The sequence below is a fragment of the Gallinula chloropus genome (assembly GCF_964237585.1).
Source record: "Gallinula chloropus genome assembly, chromosome: 19".
NCBI lineage: Eukaryota > Metazoa > Chordata > Aves > Gruiformes > Rallidae > Gallinula > Gallinula chloropus.
In genome coordinates, this window is record NC_140104.1 from 13,590,143 (window position 1) to 13,615,870 (window position 25,728).

The 25,728-nt window shown below is 49.6% G+C and overlaps 2 protein-coding genes across 2 annotated transcripts; one reads left to right on the forward strand and one right to left on the reverse strand.

The window, feature by feature from the left end:
- Positions 1–9,700: 9,700 nt before the first annotated feature.
- LOC311199239 (olfactory receptor 14A16-like) lies at positions 9,701–10,699 on the forward strand (the record flags this gene model as incomplete). Its single annotated transcript, XM_084273300.1, has 1 exon — positions 9,701–10,699. The coding sequence occupies one exon, from the start codon at positions 9,701–9,703 to the stop codon at positions 10,697–10,699; it is 999 nt and encodes a 332-aa protein (XP_084129426.1).
- Positions 10,700–20,794: 10,095 nt separating this feature from the next.
- On the reverse strand, positions 20,795–21,766 carry LOC311199240 (olfactory receptor 14A16-like; the record flags this gene model as incomplete). Its single annotated transcript, XM_084273301.1, has 1 exon — positions 20,795–21,766. The coding sequence occupies one exon, from the start codon at positions 21,764–21,766 to the stop codon at positions 20,795–20,797; it is 972 nt and encodes a 323-aa protein (XP_084129427.1).
- Between the last annotated feature and the right edge of the window lie 3,962 nt (positions 21,767–25,728).

Below are 25,728 nucleotides of genomic sequence, written 5' to 3' on the forward strand. Positions count from 1 at the left end.
CTGAATTCCTTCTGCTAGACCTTGAGTCAGTCCAGTGTGGCTGCGAATGTGGGTAATAAAGTACTGATGCATATTACCACACAATGATCTAATCCAGTTAATATCTCCAAGCAGCTTTTGAACATCATTTAACATGCTGACCTCAGCTCTGATCTTAATCTTTTGGGGTGTTATGGTACTTTGATCAATCTGCCACCCCAGATATTTCCACACTGGCTTATTTTGTATTTTCTCTGGAGCAATCTGTAACTCCTTGCTTTTCAAATACCCTGTTAACTCATGAATCAAACTTTCAGTGTTCAAGGCGGTAGGGTTTTTGTGGGGTTTTTATTGGTTTTTATTTTTGAACAATGTATCATCCATGTAATGATAAAAGATTGGATCAGAATGCATTTTTCATACTGGATTAAGTGCCCGGGCTACATAAGCCTGGCACATAGTTGGTGAATCTTTCATGCCCTGTGGGAGCACACACAGTGATACCTTTCCATGGGTTCAGTTTTGTTTATAGTAGGGACTGAAAAAACATATTTTTCATAATCATCAGGGTGTAAAGGAAAAGTAAAAAACCCAAATCTTTTTTATATAGGCATGTTCCACGAACTTGTGGAAGGCTTCATATGTCCCTTAGTCAGTTGCTCCTGTATTAATTCTTGTAGGTGAGCAAGTTTTTCGTAAGTAAGCAGCTATTGATCGACCCAAATGGGGATTTTCTATTTTCCAGGTTAATTTTGAAAATAACCCACCCACTTTCAATGGTCACTATCAAAAATCCTTCTGCTCAGCAACCAGCCTTGCTCTCGGTGGTCTAAGCACATCCCTGAACCTGCATCACACACGAACCAACGCTGCAAACTGATTCATCAGACAAACAACATTGCAAGACGTCTCCATGGTCCCTCAGCCTCCCACCAGCCCACTACCAACTCTCTCCACCACCCACTCATCCCCACATAACCGTTTCCCCGGTAACTGCCGCAATTGAGTAGGACTACAGTTCCCTTCAGTTTGAATCAAAATACCCTGATTTGGCCATTTTTCCTGTTCTGATGCCACCTTACATTCCTCGGCTCCATTGAGCAGTCTCTGCAGAGTCTCTCAAGTGTCAGGAGACAGTGATGTATTGATGAGTTTGTCGGGAGGTGTGGGTGGGAGTGGTGGCTATTGAGGCAAAATGAGTCCCTGATCTGATGGTTGTCGAAGCCGACGCTTGTCTGTCTCTGGAGGATACTTGTCCCTGTCCTTAGGTTCCTTGTCTGTGTCCATAGGTTCTTTATCAGTGTCCATAGGCACCGGAGATGCCATGGGGGCAATACTAACCAGTGCTTTAGTCGGTGATTCTTCGTATCCGTAGCTTTTGGGTGGGGGGTGGGCAGTTCTGAGACTCAAACATTTTAACAGCAGGGCATGACATTGCTGCAGCTGCCTGCTCTGCTTTTATGTTTTCCAGTTTTTCAAGGGCAAGCTGGAGTTGTCGATCTCAGTTAACATTTTTGACTGCTTCATGGGGTGTTTCAGGCTCAGTAAAAGTTAGAGGCAGACAGATATTAGAGGCAGTCAGTTGTACATTTCTTTCCACTTTTTTTTTCCAAAGGCATAATAATGAGGGGTGTGCAGACTGTGGTGGCAGATTTATGTGCACTACTCCCTCCTCTTCCCGATCAGATCCAACAGTTTTATCACTTTGCTCTGTAATACAGTATTATTACTTAGTATAGTAACAGGGGCCTGTGAAGGGGCACCCAGAAACATAAACACCTTCTCTGTAGTAGGCTTTTTCTCCCTTTTCGAATCAGTTCTGTAGAAAGCAGAACTGGTGTTAAAGCTGGCGTTGTACCAATTACATAATGCTCAGCATAAAGGGTCAGGTGGAGAGCAGAGCACTCAGGCTGAAGAAACGCACCCTATTTGGGTGGTCCAGTTTTGGGACATCTCTGAGCTCTTGGCAGGGTTAAAACAATGACACAAGGTTCCAGCCCAACACTTGCACATCAAGGCAGGCTCAGAGAGGACAGGTGGAGAACTGAAGGCATGGAGAATTTGAGCATTCCAGGGGATGCTGTAGGTGCTGAACAGGAATCTGGCCATGATCACATTGGGCTGCACTGGGAGGAGCCTGGCCATGCAGACAGTAACACTTATTTTCCATCTGGACTCAGCATTGGTCAGACCACCTGTGGAGCAGTCAGTCCCAGAGGGGGGGCTCCCCAGTCTGGTGGAAGGGGTAGGAACCTTTGCATGGGCAGAATAAGTCTTCCAAGACATGGCTAGGGTTCTAGTGTGGAGAGGCTGAGAGACCTTGGCTTCTATAGCTGGGGAAGGGGAGGCTGACGTAAGCCCTATTTGTGCCACCTGGAAAGGATATTAGAAAGAAATCCACATGAAACTGCAGCTTTGAAGGTCATAGTAGATGTGAGGATCAAGAAATGTCATTCTGAAGGGTAGTGCTGTGCTGCAAGAAGTCACTTGAAGGAAGAGTGGATGAGCTGGTGGCTTTGTGCTTGTGGGAACAGCTGGCGAGGAGGGAGAGACAACAGAACAGGCAGGGACATCATGGGATAAGAACAAGGTGTGGAAAGAGAAGGGTGTTGGATGCTGCCAGCCTGCAGAGAAACAGGTACATGCATGGGGCAGTGTGGGATGGGCTGTGGTGCATACTGCCAAGGGTGCAGGCCAGGCTGAAAGGGCCTGATAGAAATGAGGTCTTTGCCCCCTTGGCTATAGCTGACGTCCCTGCCACTGAGGCCTCAGAAGACCACATTGTCCTCACGGCCATGGAGCATGGCTGCCTCATTGCACCCATCCCAGGAGAGGACGGGTGCAACCCATCATACCCGTGTCCTTCTCTTGGTGCACATAGCAAGGAATTACCCCGAGACACAGGTGTGGGTCAGGATGTCCCTGCCCAGAGGCTGGGAGTCAGCTCTTGGCGCTTCTTCCAAGCACAGGAACGATGCATCCCTTTGAGAAAGAAATCAGGAAAGAGAGGCAGAAGACCAGTGTGGATGAGCAGGGAGCTAATGAGTAAACTCAAAGGGAAGCAGAAGGTCTATGAGCTGTGGAAAAAGGGTCTGAGCACCTGGGGAGAATACAGGAATGTGGTCAGGGCCTGTAGGGATGCAACTAGGAAGGCTAAAGCCCACTTGGAAGTGAAGCTGGCAAGGGACATAAAGGATAACAAAAAGGTGGTTTTTTACATATGTGAATAGTAAGAGGATGACCAGGGATAATGTAGGACCCTTGCTGAATGAGGAGGGTTCCTGGAAATGGGGGATGATGAGAAGGTGGAGATACTGAATGCTGCCTTCGCTTCAGTCTTCACCTCAAGGACCCCCGGGACCCACAAACACTGGATGAAAGTTGGAGTGTTTGGGAAATGAAGAGCTTCCCTCTAGTTGTGGCAGGGGAGGTCCAGGAGCGGCTCAAAGGGATTAATGCACAAAAATCCATGGGCCCTGATGGGTTTCATCCACGTGTGCTGAGGGAGCTGGCGGAGGTGATTGCTGAGCCACTCTCTATCATCTTCAATAGGTCTTGAAGGACAGGAGAAGTGCCTGAAGACTGGAGGACAGCCAATGTCACTCCAGTCTTTAAAAAGGGCAAGAAAGAGGAACCTAGTAACTACAGGCCACTCAGCTTCACCTCTGTCCCTGGAGAGGTAATGGAACAGCTTGTTCTGGATGCCATCTCCAAGCAATTGGAAGAGAAGAAGGTCATGAGGAGTAGTCATCATGGATTCACCAAGGGGAAATCGTGCTCGACCAATCTCACAGCCTTCTATGATCTCATCAACAGCTGGGTAGATGGAGGGAGAGCAGTGGATGTCATCTACCTTGACTTCAGCAAGGCCTTTGATACTGTCTCCCATGACACCCTGATAGCAAAGCTGAAAGAGCATGGGATAGATGAGTGGACAGTGAGGTGGGTTGAGAACTGGCTGTCGGACCGAGCCCAGAGGGTTGTGATTCGAGGAGCAGAATCTGACTGGAGGCCTGTGACAAGCGGTGTTTCCCAGGGCTCGGTGTTGGGTCCAGCCCTGTTTAATATCTTCATTGACGACCTTGATGAGGGAACAGCATCCACCCTCACCAAGTACCCGATGATACAAAGCTGGGAGGAGTGGCTGACACACAGGAACACTGCGCTGTCATCCAGAGAGACCTGGACAGGCTGGAGAGCTGGGCAGGGAGAAACCAGATGAAGTTCAACAAAAGCAAGTGTAAAGTTTTGCACCTGGGAAGGAACAACCGTTTGTATCAGTACAGGCTGGGGGATGACCTGCTGGAGAAGAGCTCAGTGGAGAAGGACCTGGGGGTCTTGGTAGATGACAGGTTGGCCATGAGCCAGCAGTGTGCCCTGGTGGCTAAGAGAGCCAATGGGATCCTGGGGTGCATCTGGAGGAGTATAGCCAGCAGGTCAAAGAAGGTGATCCTCCCCCTCTACTCTGCCCTGGTCAGGCCCCACCTGGAGTATTGTGTCCAGTTCTGGGCTCCTTGGTTTAAAAAGGACAGGATCTCCTGGAGAGAGTCCAAAGAAGGGCCACGAAGATGATTAAGGGCCTGGAGCATCTCCCCTATGAGGAAAGGCTGAGTAAGTTGGGACTCTTCAGCCTTGAGAAGAGAAGACTAAGGGGGGGCCTAATTAAAGTTTATAATTATCTGAAGCAGGGGATGCAGGGGGAAATGGCCAGCCTCTTTTCAATGATCTGTGGGGACAGGACAAGGGGCAATGGCTGCAAGTTGGAGCATAGGAAGTTCCGCACCAACATGCGGAAGAACTTTTTCACAGTGAGGGTGACAGAGCCCTGGGACAGGCTGCCCAGGGAGGTGGTGGAGTCTCCACCTCTGGAGATATTCAAGACCCGTCTGGACGCTGACCTGTGTGACCTGGTAAAGAGATCGACTGACACATAGATAGTGAGGTAAGCCGATAGACAGATAAACACATTGTGAGGTAAGAACATGGGCTGAGGTAATGAGATTGACTGATAGATTATGAGGTAAGGGGATTGTGAGGTATGATGATTGTGAGGTAAGGGGATTGACTGATATAGATTATGTGGTAAGGAGAGTAACCAGTTGTGAGGTAAGGGGTTTGTGAGGTAAGGAGATTGATTCATAGATAGACTGTCAGGTAAAGAGATTGACTGAGAAATAGATTGTGAGGTCAGGAGATTGACTGATAGACAGTTTGTGAGGTAAGGAATTTGACAGATTGTGAGTTAAGGGGATTGTGAGGTAAGGATTTTGTGACTGTCACAGTTTTGTGTAGCTGGGTGCTGGGAGAGAACTGGGGCTGCAGAAAATGTCTGGTGTAAGGAACAGCGAGAGCTCTCTGCAGGTCCTGAAGAGTAAACATCGGCCAGTTCAAGGCCATAGGTGCTGCTGACCAGGGCAGAGCAAATCTGCGATGGTCACAGAGCCTCTGGGAATAACATAGAGGAGAAAAAAACCACAAGCAGCTGCAATGCCCATCCTGAAGAGAGGCCAGAGAGAGGACCCCGGGAACTGCAGGCCTGTCAGCCTGACTGACCTCGGTGCTAGGGAAGGTGATAGAATAAATCATCTTGAGTCCCATCATGCAACACATGCAGGACACTCAGGTGATCAGGCCCAGTCAGCATGGGTTTAAGAGAGGCAGATCGTGATGGATCAACCCGATCTCCTTCTATGGCAAGGTGACCTGCTGCTCAGTGGATGAGGGGAAGGCTGTAGATGTGGTCTACCTAGATTTCCGTGAAGCCTTCATCACTGTCTCCCAAAGCATTTCCCCCTCTGCAGAAACTAACCGCTCATGGATTAGATGGGTACACTCTGTGCTTGGTTAGAAACTGGCTGGGCAGCCAGGCCCAAAGGGTTGTAGTGAACTGAGTTAAATCCAGCTGGTGGCAGGTCACAAGGTGTGTTGTCCAGGACTCAGTGCTGGGACCTGTCCTCTTTAACATCTTTATTCATGATCTGGACGAGGGGATCGAGTGCACCCTCAGTAAGTTTGCAGATGACACCAAATTGTGTGGGAGTATTAATTGTCTGGACAACATGTAAGCTCTGAAGAGTGATCTGGACAGGCTGGATCAATGGGCAGAGGCCAATTGTATGAGGTTCTTGGGTTCTTGTGGCCAAGTGCCAGGTCCTGCATTTTGATCAGAATAACCCCAGGCAACGCTACAGGCCTGGGTCAGAGTGGTTGGAGACTCCCTGGAGGAGAATGACCTGGGGGTGTCCGTGGATACCTTGGCTGGACATGAGCCAGCACTGTGCCAAGGTGGCCAAGAAGGCCAACAGCATCCTGGCCTGGATCAGGAATCGTGTGACCAGAAGGAGTAGGGAGTGATTGTTCCATTATCCTCAGCTCTGGTGAGGCTGCACCTCGAGTGCTGTGTCCGGTTTTGGGTCCCTCACTACAAGAAGGACACTGAGATGCTGGAGCGTGTCCAGAGAAGGGCAACAAAGCTGATGGAGGATTTGAAGCACAAGTCCTCTGAGGAGCAGCTGAGACAACTGGGGAATTTTAGCCTTGAGAAAAAGAGGCTGAGGGGGAGACCTTGCCTCTCTCTACAACTACCTGCAAGGCGGAATGTAGAGAGGCGAGAGCCCGTGTCTTCTCTCAGGTAACATGTGATAAGATGAGAGGGAATGGTTTCAAATTACACCAGGGAGATTTAGATTGGCTATCAGGAAGAATTTCATTACTGAAACATTAGTCAAGTATTGGAACAGGCTGCCCAGGAAAGAGGTGGAGTCACCATCCCTGGAGGGATTTAAAAGGTTCCGATAGATGTTGTGCTAGAGGACATGGCCTAGAGGTTGACTAGGGAGGGGTAGGCTTTGGTTGGACTCAATGATCATAAAGGCCGCTGTGATTCTATGATTCTATGGTACAGTTCCAGGAAATTCCTGTTCTGTCATGGTGGGAAAGCATTGTCATTCAGAAACATAGTTGAGTGGTTCTGCTGTTGGAAATGTGCTTGTAAAACTTTTATAAACGTCAGGGGGAAAAACAAGGAAGAAAAAGTTGTGCCCCTTTCCAGGCAGAGATGATGTAAAGAGAGCCCAGCTCATCATTGCGCAGTGTCTGGGTCACACAAGACCAGGAGATACTGCATTAGCAATGGGATGAAGCTGGTCTGTGTTATTAAAGCTCAGACAAACTAGGAGGGGAAAAAAAACCCAAACCCAACAACTAAAAACCCTACTAAATACAGATTGGTCCTAACGTGAGTTACATGGTCAGTGATATGCAGAGTGATCAGTTTGCTGCTGCTTCGAGACATCCAGTCATCACTTTCCAAACGGCATCATTGAGCTCCTGGTTCCTCATGCTGTAGATGGGAAATTTTAATTCTGGAGGAACCACTGACTAAAAATTGTCACTACCAGGTGCAAATGATGGAGGGGAGCTTCAGGTAGGTGAACACAGCAGTGATGAGGAACAGGGAGACCACGGTCAGGTGAGGAAGGCAGGTGGAAAAGGCTTTGTGCCGTCCCTGCTGCGAGGGGATCCTCAGCACAGCCCTGAAGATCTGCGCATGGGACACCACGATGAACACAAAACACCCAAAAGCTAGACATGCTCTGATTACAATTTCACTGAGGTAGGACCATGATCGAGAGAGCTTGAGGATCTGGGAGATTTCTGAGAGGAACTGGTCACGAGCAGAGGGGCAGTGACAATGTATTGGCTGTGTGGAGCAAAGCACTGTGAATCACAACACTGTGACAGTACTTTTAAGAATGGAAATAAAACCCTGCAGCTCCTTTTTGCCACCAGAGAAAGGAGTGAGAAAATGTAAGGGACGTTGCAGACAACAAGGTCGGTGATGTAGGGGCAGAAGGTCCTCCAAGCTCATTGCAGAGATTCCCCTGCAGCCTGTGGAGAAGACCATGGTGACTGAGGCTGTACCCCACAGCCCATGTTGGATGATGTGGAACAGTGATTCTACATGCAGCCGATAGAGGTCCCCAAGGTTGAGCATGTGAGGACACTGAAGGAGGCTGTGACCTCATAGGAAGCCTGTGCTGGAGCAGGTTCACTGGCAGGGCTGTGGAGGACCCAGGCTGAAGACGTCTGTTGCTGAAGGATTCAAGTGACCCACCCTGGAGCAGTTGGTGATGATCTGAAGCCATGTGGGAAGGACTCACGTTGGAGGGGTTCATGCAGGACTGTCTCCTGTGGGTGGGACCCAATGCTGGAGCAAGGGGAGACAGTGAGGAGTCCTCCCCCTGAGCAGGAAGGAGCAGCTGAGACGATGTGTGATGAACTGACCCCAACCCCCATTTCCTGTCCCCCAGTGCCACTCAGTTGGAGACAGTAGAGAGTTAAAGAGTGAAGTGGACCCTGGGATAGTTGAAGGGAGGGTCGTAGGTGGGTGTTTAAAAATTTCATTTCTTTGTTTTTTCTCATTTCTCTGCTCTCTTTAGATTTAGTGACGCAATAAATTGATTTTATTGCTGGTGTGAAGTCTGTATTACCAGTGAGAGTAACAGCTGCATGACCTCCCCCTGAGCTTTCTCCCTTCATGATTTCTCTGTCCTGATCATTCTGCTCCCAGGCAGAATGATCTCAGAGATGAGATCATAGAGCAATCCCCATGAGGTCTGAGACACCAAGAGGGAGCCTACAAGAACTGGTCTTCTCCTGCTGAGCTGGGACAGGCTCCTGGGATGGAGGGAGCTCATGGCAACCCGGCAGCACTGCAGAGAGACAGCTCTGCCCAGGAGAAGCTCCTTTGCCAAGCACACAGGGCTGGGGACACTGCCTGGAGGCACCAAGGGGAGAACTGTGAGGCTGAGAGAGCTGATGGATGCTGAGAGCTCACTGGAGGAGAAAGGTAAAGAGACTTTGCTTTGAGTTTTCTGCTCTTGGTGACTGAGTGGGAAGAGGGAGCTGAGCTTTTCTCGATAACTTTGCAGCAGGCAGTGCAAACTCATTGGTCATTAGGACTTGTAAGAGCATCTCCTTAGCCCTGCACACACAGAGTTTCCCAGGGCAGAGCCCTGATGCCAGGAGGGGTCTGCAAAGTGGAGCAGAGCACAGGGCGGTTTGGATGAGGTCTGTGAGCACAGAGCAGGAGGTGACATGGGCAAAGAGAAGCAGCTGCAGTGACAGTTTCAGGAAGCAGAAACATTGTTAGGGATGGAGAAGGAGCTGTTCCCAGAAATACCCTGGCAGTGGGGATTTGGTACCTCCCTGACATCGCTCACAGTGGAGACACTTTCCCTCACTGATCCCCTGGTTTCTGCTGCCCAGCAAAGACTCTGCACTACGAGTTCCAGGGTTTCAGGCTGAGTTTTCTCCTTGGCAGCCCAACCCACAGACAGGAAAAATCCCTGAGTGCCTCTCTGTCTGTCCCTGTACTTCCCACCTGGGCTGGAGCATTTCTCCCTGATTCCTCTCCTGTCCTTGCTGCTATTGTCTCCTGGTTACCTGAGGCTCTGAGCACATCCATTGGTGGGGCTGACCTTGAGATGACCCTCACTTCAGGACCCAAATCTGAAGGACTTTGGTCTTTCCAGCAGTGGTAGACCCAAGCCAGCACAAAGCAGACCTCCCAAAAGGGACCTGACAGAATTCTCCCTGAATACGGAGTCAACCTGAGGACATTCCATAAGTAGTGGAAGGGATTTTCCTCAAAGAAAGATTCCCTAATTTCTCTTTGCCTTTTCCTCCTCTGACAGGTCTCCACACTTGACAGCAGCAGATGTCCAACAGCAGCAGCTCCATCAGCCAGTTCCTCCTCCTGCCCTTTGCAGACACACGGGAGCTGCAGCTCCTGCACTTCTGGCTCTTCCTGGGCATCTACCTGGCTGCTGTCCTGGGCAATGGCCTCATCATCACCACCATAGCCCGTGACCACCACCTCCACACCCCCATGTACTTCTTCCTTCTCAACCTCGCTGTTATTGATCTGGTTTGTGTCTCGGCTACAATCCCCAAATCCATGGTGAATTATTTTCAGGACACAAGGGACATTTCCTACACAGGATGTGTGGCTCAACTCTTTTTCTTTGTATTTTTGATCTCCACAGAGTTCTGTCTTCTCACTGTCATGGCCTATGACCGCTACGTTGCCATCTGCCACCCCCTGCACTACGGGACCCTCCTGGGCAGCAGAGCTTGTGTCCACATGGCAGCAGCTGCCTGGGGCAGTGGGTTTCTCAACGCTGTGCTGCACACAGCCAGTACATTTTCACTGCCCCTCTGCCATGGCAATGCTGTTGACCAGTTCTTCTGCGAAATCCCCCAGATCCTCAAGCTCTCCTACTCAGATGCCTACCTCAGGGAAATTGGAGTCATTGTGGTCAGTGTCTGTTTATGTTTTGGGTGTTTTGTGTTCATTGTGGTGTCCTATGTGCAGATCTTCAGGGCTGTGCTGAGGATCCCCTCACAGCAGGGACGGCACAAAGCCTTTTCCACCTGCCTCCCTCACCTGGCTGTGGTATCCCTGTTTCTCAGCACTGCCTTCTTTGCCTACCTGAAGCCTCCGTCCATCTCCCCTCCTTTTTTAAATATTGTAGTGTCATTTCTGTACTCGGTGGTTCCACCAGCAGTGAACCCGCTGATCTACAGCTTGAGGAATCAGGAGCTCAAGGATGCCGTGTTGAAACTGATGACTGGATGTTTCTTAGCAGCAATAAACTGCTCATTCTCTTCTACATCCATCTTGCAAACTAACACATTAGGTCCAAGCTGTATTTAGTAAGGATTTTAGGTTTTTATTTTTCCTTCTGTATTTTCTAAGCCATAATAACATTGTCCACATTTATCCTATTCCTAATGCAGTATCTCTAGGTCTTGTGTTCAAGGACTAAGGACGTACTTTCTGCAGGCTACCTGGATGTATGCACTTAACTTTGATCAAAGGTTTCCACCCCCACTTGCTCCTTGGACATTCAGATGCCTCTCAGCTCTCCGGTTCCTGCTTTGAGGTTCAGAGAGTTGGAAAATGTCCCATCTTTCAGCAGTCTAATGAACTGTTCTGTCAGCAAGTCAGTGTGTTGATAAGTGACCTTTCTATGGATCTGATTGAAATTGTTCTGGGAGAGAATCTCCTCTGAAAGCTGACCCCCTTCACACGCTGCTTGGCCGTAGCAGGCAGCTGAGGAGAGAGATTTCATGGTTATTAAACTGTATCATGTTTATCTGCTGTTTGTTGTCATAGAAATCTGTCCGTGCCTGTGAGCACAGATGATGCCAGGAAAAGTGTTGGGAGTCCCAGGAGGCCAGTGAGGGACCTGCTGGTCTTGGGGAAGAGTAAGGTTCTCCATGCAGGGTTGGATCTCCAGAGACTGCTTTTCCTGCCTGTCCAGATCTCCTTAGCAGACCCATATCCATCACAGAATGCTGTTGTCACTTCTTCTATCAACTGAGCCATGACAGAAAATACCCGTGAAGGAAAAATATCCTCCATTGTAATATTCCTTTGAACTGTCCATCATTAAATACCTAACTGTAATCCAATTATTTGTAGAAGTCTGGATTTTTGTAATGAAAAGGACTTGAACAGATATGCTTTTTAAGGCTTTCTGTATTTCCATGAGTCCCATTGTATATTTTCTTCTGAGTCTGCACACCTCAGATACTAAGAGGACACTGAAGAAACCTCTGAAAATGTCAGTCAGACCTAATGCCCAAAGTACCTTGAAGCATTCATGGGCCCTACTGGGAGCCATTCCTGACAAAGCCACCCCATGAACATCCTACACCTCTCAAGTGGAGGCCATGAGGAAAAACACAGGCGAAGCACAGGCAGCTCTGATGCTGAGGACACCCTGGCTTGGTCTGATGAAGCAGAAATGCCAAGCACTGACCCCCAGCCCCTGGGCATGGAGATCCTGACCCTCACCTGTGTCTCAGGGTTCTTACATGGGATGTGGGGAGTGTGATGCCAAGGGAAGGACAGGGGTATGACACATGGATGCCTCCCTACGTTGAGTTCAAGTAGGCAACAATGCTCCATCGCTGTGACGACAATGGGTCTCCTCTGAGGCCTCTGTTGGAGGGCCATCAGTCGTAGACAAGGGGGAAACGTCTGGATTTCTATCAGGCCCTTTCAGCCTGGCCAGCACCCTTGGCCATCTGCACCACAGCCCATGTCACACTGCCCGACGCCTGTGCCAGTTTCCCTGCAGGCACACAACCCCTTTCCCCGCCTTGTTCTCACCCCACCATGTCCCTGCCTGTACTGCTGTCTCCCCCTCCTCGCCAGCTGTTCCCAGAAAAACCAAGCAACCAGCTCATCCACACTTCCTCCAAGTAACTCCAAGCACCACAGCACTACCCTCAGAATGGCATTTCTTCATGCTCATAACCCATCTGCACCTCTATTTTTAATTGCCATTCATTTGAAAAGGAAATTTCAATCTCTCTGAGCTACCCCTATACTCTCCTCAGACTCCCCTTCCCCAGGCTAAAGAAGCCCGCGTCTCACAGCCTCTCCACACAAGACCCCTAACCCTATCTTGGCAGAATTTCTCTCAATCTTGTGACAGTTCCTCCACACTCGTCCTGACCGGGCCCCCCCCACTCCTGGACACTCCGCTGGTTGCCACACCAGTGCTGAGTCGAACTGACAGTAAATGCCTTTGCCTGGGTGGCTGTACTGCTCCCAGTGCTGCCCAATGTGCTCATGGCCACATTCCTGTGTAGCAGTCCTGGCTGCTATGGCATCCCTCAGAACGCCCAAAGCCTCCTCCTTGACACTGCTGCTCCATCAGTCATGTCTGAATTCCCTTGATGTGCGGGTGTTGAGGTTTAACCCTGCTCACTGATGATGTCATCATTCATGGGAGATTCTTCTGGGCAGCTGGCATCAGCTGCCCTGGCAGTCCTCCCTCACAACAAGCAGTGCTCCCTGAGCTTACTTTCTGGTGGAACAGCATGTGAATCAGGAAGGGCCTTGATGCTGTGCAAGCACTGGGCAGCAATGAATAAATTATCATGTGTCACCAATGCTGGATTGGTCACAAAATAGGACGATGTGTTGGTTCTACCCCCTGTTGTGGTTATCCCCTGATGCAGAACATCACAAGATCAGAAGGAGCAGGTCAGCTCTGGTTGGAATAGTTCTTTAGGTTTCTCTTTGTAAAACCACAGAGGGTTTTGCCAGGGTCTGCTGGAATTGAAGCTCCGATGTGTCAGTGGTTAATGTGTGCGTGTAGAAGCCTCAGGTGACTTGTGGTGCCTCAGCAAGAGGCATTAAAGGACATGATAGAAAATAAGTATAAAGAGGAGAGAGTAATTTAAATGTTTCTGGTGGTTCAGCCCCCAACAGTGGCTGAGCACCACACACCACTGGCTCACTCCCAGAGGAGAAAGAGACAGAGCTTCTGTTGGTTGGGATAAGGAGAGTTTACGGAAAAAAGCACCATGAAACTAGAACAATAAACAGCCCATGACACTCATACCCGGTGAGAACACAGAGTACCTTACCCACCTGAGGATTACAGAGTGCTGCAGGACAGGAGGACCAACCCAACACCCCAGCTGCACTCAGACTGCCCTGGAGGCACCCAGGAGTGGTGCCCAAACCAGCTCCTTTATGGAGAAGTGATGTCAGGTGGTGTGGAAAACAGCCAGGGCTAACTCAACCTCCCCAGCAGTCAGCACAGGTGAGATAACTGTGGCCTGCCCAGAACCAGGACAATATCTACCCCTTTTTGCACATCATCTACATCATGGCCAGATGGGTTTGCCTCTGCACTTCCAGTTGCTTTGTTTCCATTGCTGCAACCACTCCCACAGGGCATTGGCCACCATCCAGGAGTGAGGATAGGGGTAGAATTTTGGCCACTTTTCTCATCTGGCAAAGTTTAAAGCCAGCTGGATGGCTTTTACCTCTGCAAACTTGCCCTCTAATCTTGTTCATCATATTAGCTGTTTACTTCTTGCAAAAAAAAGGCTGAGCAGTCCCTTCAAGAGGATCAAAGGCACAAGGACAGTCTGGTGGGCTGTCTACTGGAAACTGGTGCAGCATTCTTCCTGGAGAGATCTCTTTTTGTAACTGTTATTCATTGCAGCTTGTTCACTCAGGATTGGAGGTGGGTTTCCCACCTCACCTCCTCATGTCTTCACCATGGTCATGCGGAGAGAACCACAGGATGCCTCTTGGCGTGTACTTTTTTCTGGAACAGGGGAAGGCCTGCTTTGGATAGTTCTGAGTTGCCAGACCTCTCAAGACAACTTATCCACAGCTGAGACAAGGGAGGAACAAAGACAGTCTTCAAATAGATGGAGTTGGCCAGACACCTCAGCCACTGTCGGTGCTTCTTCCTTTCCCCAATCTATTACTGCCAGTGAGTTGACATATGATGCTGGTGCACTCCACACAGACTTACACCACATGGGTGAGGAACATTGGACATCATCAGGATTGGTGGGTAGCTGCAGATCATCAGGATATTAGTAATTCATCTCTCACACGGCTAATCCCCTCAAACACTGCATGCTCTGCTCTGTGGTCATGCGCTTGTCTGGCCAACACGTGAAATCTTCACTGAATGGGTACATTTCCCCCACACTTGACAGAAGTCACCTCCAGAGGCTGAGGGCTTGAGACTTCTTTCCAATCACCTTGTCAATGACTCCTTTTCTGAACAGTCATTACAGCAGCTTGGCCTCCCTGCCTTCTAATTCCAGGCTGCGTGCCCCATTGTGCCAGGACTGGAGTAGCCAGGTGACGATGTGCTCCCCTGAAAGGCAGCTGAAATCTTTTCTCATTTCTCCCAGCTCACTCATGTACAAGGATCAGGTTATAATGCTCACTCCTGGAGGAGAAACAGACAGACCCTCTTTGGGTTTGGAGAAGGACAGTTTACTGACTAAATGACTGTGAAAAAATGATAACAGCACATTATAAACTACACTCACATCCAGTGATAACACAGAGTACTTTACTGACCAAAGGATCACAAGGTACTGCACAATGCAAGGATCAACCAAATGCCCCAGCTACACTCAGACTGCCCTTCAGGAATCCATGAGTCCCCCTCTTCAACCAGCCCCTTTTATGGAGGAATGATGTCAGGTGGTGTGGAAAACAGCCTGGGCACACTCAGCTCAGCTGTACTAACTCAGGTCACCACTGCTGGCTGCTTGGGGAGGTTAACTCTTGCCTGGCCAGAAACAGGACAGCTGTGCATTTAATCTCCTCTGTCTGTCACATATTTCTACCTGTGCAAAGTCAATTGTCCCTGTCTGAAATCATAGTTCCAAGAGTGGATCTGCAGAGCAGTGCTTCTGGTTGCTCTCTAGATTTCCCTTCACCTTCCCCTTGGACCATTCAGACACCTCTCAACCATCCAGCTGCTGCTCTGAGTTTCAGGGAGTTAAACCCTTGCCTTTCTGGCAGTTGTCTGACTCATTCTGTCTTCAGCCAGCTCTTGAGTTGCGGTGATTTCCCAGTCTCCTTCCTCACTAGAACATCTCTGACAGGGTTAAGCTTTGTGGAAGGTGAGTCTCACTGGTGACAGATTGCACTTGGCATAGAGTGAGGAGTGTTTGATTTAGTGGTGAATCTTGTCAAGTTTCTTCTGTTGGTGGGAAAATAACTCCCTGTGTGCTGCCTGTTTGCAGCCAGTTCTCTAAGGAAAGCAGGGGGAGCTGGTACAGAGGGGCTGTAATGCCCCCTCTGTGGAGTGCAGCAGAGAGACCTGATGTAAGGACAAGGGATGCAAGTCCCAGTTGGCTGGTGAGAGTCATGGTGGGCTTGTGGAGATGTGCAGCAAGGTTGTCCCCACTGCCTCAAGGGACACTTTTTCAGACCAGTCCAGAGGTCCTTAGGAGGCACCCTGGATCAATCTCAGTCAGAGGTTGTCACCTCTCCTCTACAGTGAAAATAATAACCTACAACCTTAAAAATAAATCAGTTTTACCCTGAGCTCCCTTTGAAACTGCTTCAATGATCTTCAATGATCAAGATAATTACATGAAGAGACATAGCTCATTAGGGCTTGCTTTTTACTTTTAATGAGCCCTGGGGTGCATTTGGTGGTGAGTCCTTGAAGCTCAGGTACTGAGAGGAAATTACACAAAAAAATCCATGTCAAAAGTAGAAGCCAAAGCATCTGAAGTATTAATGAGTCTCACTGAGAGCCATTGCTGGCTGAGCCTCCCCAGGGACTCGTTAGAACAGGTAATTGCAGGCCATGTTTGCTGGTAGGCAAAGGCAATGTACAATGAAATTCTGAGAAAGCCCTGGATTGGTTTGATGAAGCAGAAAGGCCAAGCCCTGACCACCAGCCCAGGAAAGACAGGTCCTGGCCCTCAGTCATTACTCGGGGCTCTTCCTCGGGCAGTGTGGTCTGTGTAATGCTGAGGGAAGAACAACAGAATGAGAGTTTCTCCTCATTGTTGGTCCAAAGCCCAGCTAGAAATTAATCTGTCCTCCATGTAAATAAAAGAAAGAGCAGGGAGACCCTCCATCCCCTATCAGATTCAGGAGGAAATATTTTTGAAAAATGAGGACAAGGCTGAGGTGCTTAATGAAATCTTTGCCACTTTCTCTAGTAATAGGAGCTGTTGTACAGAGAGAATCCAATTCCCTGAGCTAGGAGACAGGGACAGGGAGCAGAATGACCCCACCCCAATCCAGGCGGAGATGGCCCTGCTGCACCACAGAGATGTGCAGAGATCTGTGGGGCTGAATGGGATGCAGCCAAGGGTGATGAAAGAGCTGGCAAGGGGGGTTCACCAAGCCACTTTCCATCAGTCCTGGCTGACTGGAGAGGTACCAGCAGATTGGAAATCAGTCAACATAACCCCCTATCTAAGAAGGGACAGAAGGATGATCAGGGAAATTACAGACCCTGATAGTTTAACTTCAGTCCTGGAGAAGCTGATGGAGCAGATCCTCCTGAGCAGCATTATCCAGTTCATCAAGAACCACCAGGTGATCAGGACCAGTCAACTTGCGTTCAGGGCAGGTCCTGTTTGACCAACCGGATCTCCCTCTATGACAGGGTGACCTGCTTCTTGGACAAGGGAAGGGCTCTGGATGTTGTCTACCTTGACTTTAGCAAGGCCTTGGACACCGATTCCAAACACCTGGTCCTAGAGAAGCTCACTGCTTGTGGCTTGGAATCTGTGGTGCTTCAGCCCCAAGCAATGGCTGAGCACCACATGCTGCTCGCTCACTCCCGGAGGAGAAACAGACAGAGCCTCTGAAGGTTGGGATAAGGACAGTTTACTGACAAAAGCACCATAAAAGGGGAACAATAACAGCCCCAATTTCACTCACACCCAGTGACAGCACAGAGTACCTTGCAAACCCAACAATAACAGAGTGTGGCACCATGCCATGACCACCCCTCCCCAACCAGCCCCTTCGACAGGGAAATTATGTCAGTGTGCTGTCACTGCCTACACTGTTCTGCCAGGAGGGTGCATAGAGGTGGGCGATGGTCTCTTCAGCCAGGGGACAGGAGATGCGACAAGGGGAAATGGCCTCAAGCTTCCCCAGGGCAGGGTCAGCTCAGATGTTAAGAAAATATTTCTTATTGGTAGAGTTGTCAGGGCCTGGCGCAGGCTGCCCATGTAGGGGGCTGAGTCCCCACTCCTGGGTGTGTTTAAAAAAAGGGTAGATTAGGTGCTCAAGGATATGGTTCAGCTTAGGATGGGAACAGATGGACTTGATGATCTTAAAGGTCTCTTCCAACCTTGTGATTCTGTGAGAGGTTACTGGGACAGCAGAGGGAGTGAAACAACAATAGGACTTTGTAGCAAAATATAGAAAACTAGTGCTGCACAATGCAGTTTCTCACTGAACTGCACAACTCAGAGATGTCCTGAACCTGGACAGTCCCCAAAACTGCACGCCCTGGATCTGTATGATCCCCCCCCACCAGCCTGCATCATCATCTTAGTGTGACATAATTGGCATGGAGTACACTCTTTGGCCAGTTTGGGTCACCTGTCCTGGCTGTGTCCACCCAAGCTGCCTGGGTGCCCCCCGCCTTCTCATTAGTAGGCCAGCATGAACAACTGAATAGCCCCTGACAGCTTGGACACAACTAAACCATCCCTGTGTTATCAGCACTGCTCTCATCTGAACTCACAAACACAGCGTTCCACCCACTGCTAGAAAGGAAATTCTCTCCTGGTCACAACAAGGCCAACTTTGTAGACAAGTGAAACACTCAAGTAGGCTCACTCCTACAGTCATACAGTATGGATAATCCCATTGGTCAGTTACGGTCAGCTGGGCCTGTTCTTTTCCCTTCCAGGCACCTGTGCACTCCCAGTTGACTCATTTCTGGAGCAGAATTAGACAAAAGCCCTTCATGCTGTGCAAGCCCTGCTCAGCAAGGAACATACATATTCAGTTAGACTAGGAGGTCTCAACCACTCCAGAAGCCTCTCCAGGACAGCAATGATATTAATAGACTCATAGAGTCACATACTACCAGGTTGGGAGGGAACACAAGGATCATTTGGTCCAACCATTTTTGGCAAGTGCTCAATCTAAAGAAAAGCACCACACAGACCAGCTGGCTCCACACCATATCCCACTGAATCTTATAAACATCTGATGTTGGGGAATCCACCACTTCCCACGGGAGATGATGCCAAAGGCTGATTATTCTCAGGGTAAAAGGTTTTCCCTGTGTCCTGTGAGAATCTCCAGGAGGAACTTGCACCCATTACTCCTCAGCTATTGCGTGTGATTTCTTCGAAAAACAGGAGTCTCTCCCTGCTTTGTAGAAGAGACCTTCTTTGGTGAGGTCTCCCCTAAGCCTTTTTGTTCTGAAGGCTGAACAAGACCATCTCCCTCAGCCTTTCCTCAGATGGCAGGCTGCCCAGGCCTTGGGTCATCTTTGTGGCCCTTCTCTGGACCTTCTCCAGACTGGACAGAACTTCTTTCTTTTTACAGCAGCGACCAAAACTGCACCCAGAATTCCAGGCGTGGGCTGACAAGTGCAGAGTAGAGTGGGACAGTGACTCTTTATGTCTGCTGGTGATCCCCATGCTGAGGCACCTCAGAGCTGTTTGCTGCAGCAGCACTCTGTTTATTCCTAGTGAGCTGCTTGTTCACAGGAACCCCCAGGTCCCTTTCCACAGAGCTCTTCTCCAGCCAGGTGGATCCCAGTCACTGCTGCGCTCCTGGATTATGCTTTCCCAACTCCTAGACCATATACTTGACCTTTCCTTCTCTTCCAGCCTGTCCATGTCGTCCTAGCAGGTGGCAATCCCTTCCCAAGTGTCTACTTTCCCTGCTGAGTTTTGTATAACCCACAAACTTCATCAGGGTGAACTTCATTTGGGTCAAAGTTCAGGAATCTTCTTCCAGCTCCCCAGTGCACGACAGCAGGGCAGGACTGAGATTGCCCCACAATTCTCTTGTATATTTGGAGTTGTTCCTTGCACTACTACTTGCAGGGAGAAGTTTAATGACATTGAACAAGGGCAAGTATAGGGTCTTTCATCAGGGGAAGAACAACCTCAGGTACCAATATAGGTTGAGGACTGGCCTGTTGGAAAGCAGTGTAGGTGAGAGGGCCTTGGGGGTCCTTGTGGACAGCAGGATGACCATGAAAGCCAGTGGCATCCTGGGGTGTATTAGAATGGGTGTGGTTAGTAGGTCAAGAGATGTCCTTCTTCTGCTCTCCTCTGCCCTGGTGAGACTGCACCTGGAATGTTGTGTCCAGTTCTGGGCCCTTCAGTTCAGGAAGGACAGAGAACTCCTTGAAAGAGTCCAGCACAGGGCCACCAAGATGGTTAAAGGAGTGGAACGGCTGAGGGAGCTGGCTCTTTTGAGCTTGGAAAAGAGGAAACTGAGGGCTGACTTTATTCATGTTTATAAATCTATAAAGGGTGAGAGTCAGGAGAATGGAATCAGGACCTTCTCAGTGATGCCCAGTGATAGGACAAGTGGTAATGGGTGCAAGCTGGAGCAGAGAAAGTTCCATGTGAATGTAAGGAGAAACTTTTTCCCTGTGAGGGTGACAGAGCACTTGAACAGACTGCCCAGAAAGGCTGCGGAGTCTCCTTCTCTGGAGACATTCAACCCCACCAGGATGCATTCCTGTGCGATTTAGTCTGGATGATCCTGCTCTGGCAGTGTGGTTGGACTAGATGATCTATACTCCCATCCTTCTGTGATTCTGTGGCACTACTTCCTTCATCTGTTCCAGCGTGTCTATTATCTTCAGAAGCATTGGCGTGTGGTGAGAGGGAAGATGGCGAATGGTCACTGTGGCACATACCCAGTGCTATCCCACCTATAAAAGTGCCAAGAACAACCCCCTGGGGGGAAGCTGGAGTTACCTGAAGATATCTGTGTTTGGCAGGGACTTGACACACACTGAGGTGAGCAACTGCACCAGTCCCCTCTCAGGCTGGTTGGTGAGATGATGACCAGTGGTCAGTGCATCCCCTGCAGCACTTACCCACCACAACAGCCACATGTGGTGTGGGTGAAGTCCAGTGTGGGCCTGGGCTTTTGGTCTACCCAGGTGACCTGCACAGACCTGGGGCCATTACTCACACCAGGCCACCACAGCCCTGGGTCTCTCTGGATCCTGGTATCTCCTCCAGCCTGCCCCACTTGACCAGGCCACCAAAGCTCCCACACATATTCACCCGCTAAACTGACACACTCTGATGAGAATATCATACAGCTAATAGTCAGGAACTGATTTTAATAAGAATGCAGGAGAGACCATTCATTCCTCAGAAGAAGTTGGATGAATCTCAACATTTATTTAGCATCGTAAAAGACACATTTATTGTCATAAAAAACACCTAATTGACAACTTTGATGATAATGATAATGATAAAGAAACATAGTAAAGGCCTTCTATTGGATATCCTGGCAGTCACCTGTGAAGACAGGTTTATAAAGTCTGAGAAACTGTGATGAAATCACTTTCCTAATGGCCTTCTTCAGTTCTTGGTTCCTCATGCTGTAGATGAGGGGGTTCACTGCTGGTGGTACCACTGCATACAGAACAGCCACCACCAGGTCAAGGGATGGAGAAGAGGTGGAATTTGGCTTTAGATGAGCAAAAATGACAGTGCTGATAAACAAGCCAACAACAGCCAGGTGAGGGAAACAGGTCAAAAAGGCTTTGTGCCGTCCCTGTGCAGAGGGCATCCTCAGCACAGCCCTGAAAATCTGCACGTAGGATAACACAATGAACACAAAACACACAAAAGATAAACAGGCATGAACCACAATAATCCCAAGCTCCCTGAGGTAGGCATCTGAGCAGGAGAGCTTGAGGATCTGTGGGATTTCACAGAAGAACTGGTCAACAGCATTGCTATGGCAAAGAGGAATTGAAAATGTATTGGCTGTGTGCAGCACAGCACAGAGAAAGCCACCGCCCCAGGCAGCTGCTGCCATGTGGACACAAGCTCTGCTGCCCAGGAGGGTCCCATAGCTCAGGGGTTTGCAGATGGCAACGTAGCGGTCATAGGCCATGATGGTGAGGAGAGAATACTCTGCTGAGATCAGAAAGTAAAGGAAAAAGACTTGAGAAGCACATCCTATGTTGGAGATGGTCCTAGTGTCCCACAGGGAATTTGCCATAGATTTGGGAACAGATGTGGAGATGGATCCCAGGTCGAGGAGGGAGAGGTTGAGGAGGAAGAAGTACATGGGGGTGTGGAGGTGGTGGTCACAGGCTATGGCAGTGATGACAAGGCCATTGCCCAGGAGAGCAGCCAGATAGATGCCCAGGAAGAGCCAGAAGTGCAGAAGCTGCAGCTCCCTTGTGTTTGCAAAGGGCAGGAGGAGGAACTGGCTGATGGAGCTGCTGTTGGACATCAGCTGTTTCATGGCATGGTATCTGGATATAAAAAGGAAATGACAGAAAATATTAGGACAGACTCTGAGCAAAGCCACACCCCTTTTCACAGAAACACCCCCAAATGACAATCGTTTGGTTTATGTTGGCTGAGTGTGTTGTAGGAGCTGAGGAGGCAGCTTTGCTCAGCTGCAGTGGGTATGTGGAGCTGGTCTGTGACATCTCCCATGTTCACAACTGATTCCAGATGCAGTCAGCCTTTAAGGAAAAGCTCTGTCTCTGCACTCATGACTCAGAAGAGAGCGGGCTGCATATGAGAGGCTGAGCATGTCCTTAAAAGGATTTTGTTTGTGGTTTCTATTTTCCACCATCACATCTGGTGAGGTTTCCTTTGAGGGGTAGGAATCCTCATTTTATTATGTAATATGGGAAGAGGCTTGAGACAGGGCAGGCAAAAGGGCTCAGTTCTTGACAGCTTAGGACAGTGAGGAGAGCTTCAGTGTCCATTATTCTGTCACCCAGCTGCCCTGTTCTCATGCCTGTGCTGCCTTGAAGATGTCTTCAGACACAGAACTGCCCTTCCCACATTTGAGTGCTCAGCCCTGCCATACAGACACCTGCTGACATCACAGCACCACCCAGGAGCAGCTCTGTGAGCGAAGGTTTTAATGGGGAGAGCAGATAATCATAGAGTCACAGAATCAGGAGTCCAACTTGATTATCCTTAAGGGTCCCTTCCCACCCAGGTTATTCTATGATTCTGTAATCATAGAATCTGTTAGGTTGAAAGGGACCTTAAAGACCATCTAGTCCCACCCCCCTGCAGTAAGCACAGATTTCTTTAACTAGATCAGGGACCTCAGAGCTTCTTCAAGTCTGACCTTGAACGTCTCCAGGGATGGGGCCCTCCCTCACCTCTCTGGGCAACCTGTTCAAGTGTCTCACCACCCTCAGAGTGAAGAACTTCATCCTAATGTATCATCTGAACCTACCTTGCTCTAGTTTAAAGCCACTGCCCCTCATCCTATCACTACATGCCCTTAAAAACAGTCCTCCCCTACCTTTCCTCTAGGTGCCCTGGAAGGCCACTATAATGTCCCTCCTGAGACTTCTCTTCTCCAGGCTGTGTACACCCCCACGCTCTCAGCCTGTCTTTGTGGGAGAGGTGCTCCAGCTCTCTGGTCATCCTTGTGGCCCTCCTCTGGACCTGATCCAAGAGGTGCTTCTTGTGCTGAGGGCTCCAGAGCTGGATGTGGGTAGGGTCTCACCAGAGCACAGTAGAGGGTGAGAATCAGCTCTCAATCTGCTGGCTTTTGATGCATCGCAGGATGTGATTGGCCTTCTGGGCTGCAAGTGCAGATAAACCCTGAGGAGACCACAAATTCGAAGTTAATACTTTCTGTAGGCAGAGTAAACAGCAAAGAGACATTTTCAAGTGCCTTTAAAAACCTGTTCAGCATCTGCACTATAATGCTGTGGGAGTCACTGTGTCCTGTGCAAGCCTGACAGCTCCGTGACCACTTCCTTGGACCATCCCAGCAGGAAAAAGAATGAGCCAACCCTGGAAAGCTCCTTTCATTCCATGCAGCTCCTGTCTTGATGTGCTTCTTGAAAAGTACTCTGAGAAACATCTCAGGTGTGATCTGGAGCTGTGAGCAGCCTGGACTCATGCAGCACCTTTTCAATAGCAGAAAGACCCTGCCCTGCCCTTCCAGGTGATCACTCCTTCCACCCACACCTTCTCCCTGCAGCACTATGAAGAGCTCCCCAGGGAGGCTGAGCATTGACTCTGGAAGGCAGCAGAATCCCTGACAGGGCACACTGCACCTGGGATTCAGGGACCCTGCTCTGAAGGACAGCCCTGGGCACCCCTGGCTGCTCCCCTGGATTCACAGGCATTAAAAGTTTCCTCTGGACCTGGAATCCACCTTACGGATCCTGTGAGCTCTGGGCTGTGCCAGCCTGAGGGGCTGCCTCCAGGAATGGCATCTGCATTGCTGTGAACCCAGAGACTTACCGTGTCAAGGGCTCTGAAGACTTCTCCTTCAGTGAGCTCTTAGTCATCCTCCCACTCCTGACTGCCTTTAACCTCTCTCTGCCTCACTGCTCTGCCCTCGGTGCCTGCAGGCAGAACCCTCAGCCCTGCTGTAACCTGCAGAGGAGCTGCTCCCGGGCAGAGCTGTCTCTGTGCAGCACAGCCTGCTTGCCATGAGCTCCCTTCTTCCCAGGAGATCAGCAGCAGAGGACCAGCCAATGACAGGCAATGACCTCTCTGGGCAGTTTCCAGCTGACTTCATGAACTTCTGGCCCTGAGGGGATTCTGATGAAACCTCTCCAGAAGTCAAAGTCAGATACAAACTCCAAAGTTTCTTGAAGCATTAATGGGTCCCCCTGAGGCCATTAATGACAGAGCAACCCTGGGAGACAGAAAACTGGAGGCAGTGATGACAGGCAGGAAAAGGGAGAATCAGCGTGGCTCTGATGCTGAGGATCCTTGTTGTGTTTTATTAAGATAGAGGGCCAAGCCCTGACCCCCAACCCCTTAGAGGGTAGGTCCTGTCCCACATCCATCCCTGTGGAATAATTGCTGGAGGTGACACAAAGAAAATTTATATTCACATTTTGAGAAAAGGTAGAGCAGGAGAAACTTCCAGGGTGGAGTGTGGCTGATGTGCCAAGAGACCATTCCACAAATGTTCTTTAGGAACTCACCTGGCAACATCAGGGAGCTTAATGTGCTAACCCTGAGTGGAGCAGAGTGGAGACACCATGGCCAGGTTCTGTGATGAGACCAAGCTTAGTGGACTGTGGTACCAAGCAGCTGCTTTGTTTCTGTTTAGAAGTGGGATTCGTCCAATCATGGCATGGTGGCCTCTGAGAGGTTTAAATGTTGCCTTAACTTAATCCTTCTCCCTGTCCCATTGCCAGGTAGGACAGTGCAGCAGTGACAGGCAGGGATCATTTCTCCCCAAACAGGGCAGGGATTCAGCAATGTCTATCAGGTATCTCCTCTCCAGTGAGTAGTCTGGAGACTGCAGTGAGGTTCAGCTCTCCCCAAGTACCCCATGGACCGACAGGATGGTTGGATTCCTCTTGTCTAAGCTCAGTGTGCACACCATCCAGTCCATTTAAAGGACTGGCCATTCTTCTCACTCAGCAATAGCCAAGGATGCTGTTGGACCAGTCAGGATGCTCATGCCACTCCTTCCCAGTTAGGCTTTCCTCAGCCTCCAACACAGACCCTTCCTGGGATACTCCTGTCACTCCAGAAATACAGATGGATTTTGCCCTGTTGTCAGCTGGTGGGATTAGAGAACACTGTTCACTGGTTTCCCCTAGAACTTCACACTCCAATGGGGCTGATGTGCCAGGCCATCTATCCCACATAGTCCAGTAAATGTGGCTGTGCCTTTCCCCTGCCTGGCTGGAGACAGGGCCCCTTTATTGGTCAGTGCATTCATTGCTTGGGATTTGTAACAGCGAAGCAGAAGCCCCTTCATCAGGGTCAAAAGTAAGATCAGCCCTTCTGCTCTGCCCCACCGACACTGGAGTGGTGGTTCTGCTGCATGAACGCCTTTTGGCTGGTTCTTTTCCGTGCAGTTCTTGTACCCAAGCTTCTAGTCTCCAGAGAGGTTTGCCATCCCACATCTTCATGCCCTCTTCCAGTCACCCAGATAGAACCAGAGGGTGGCAGGGCATGTGTGCCGCTGGTACCGTCTCCCTTGAGCAGGAAAATGCTGATTCTTATTAGGTGAAGCATCAGTTGGTATGAGATAGGAAGAGACCTTTTTTTCAAAAATGCTGTGACAGTTGTTAGGACAGTAAAAATGTTTTTATAAATACATTAACAGGAGGACTGAGGGGACTCTCCATCCTTTATTGGATGCAGGGGAAAACATAGTGACAAAGGCTGAGGAAAAGGCTGAGGTGCTTCATGTCTGCTTTGCCTCAGTCTTTAGCAGTAAGGCCAGTTGTCCTCTGG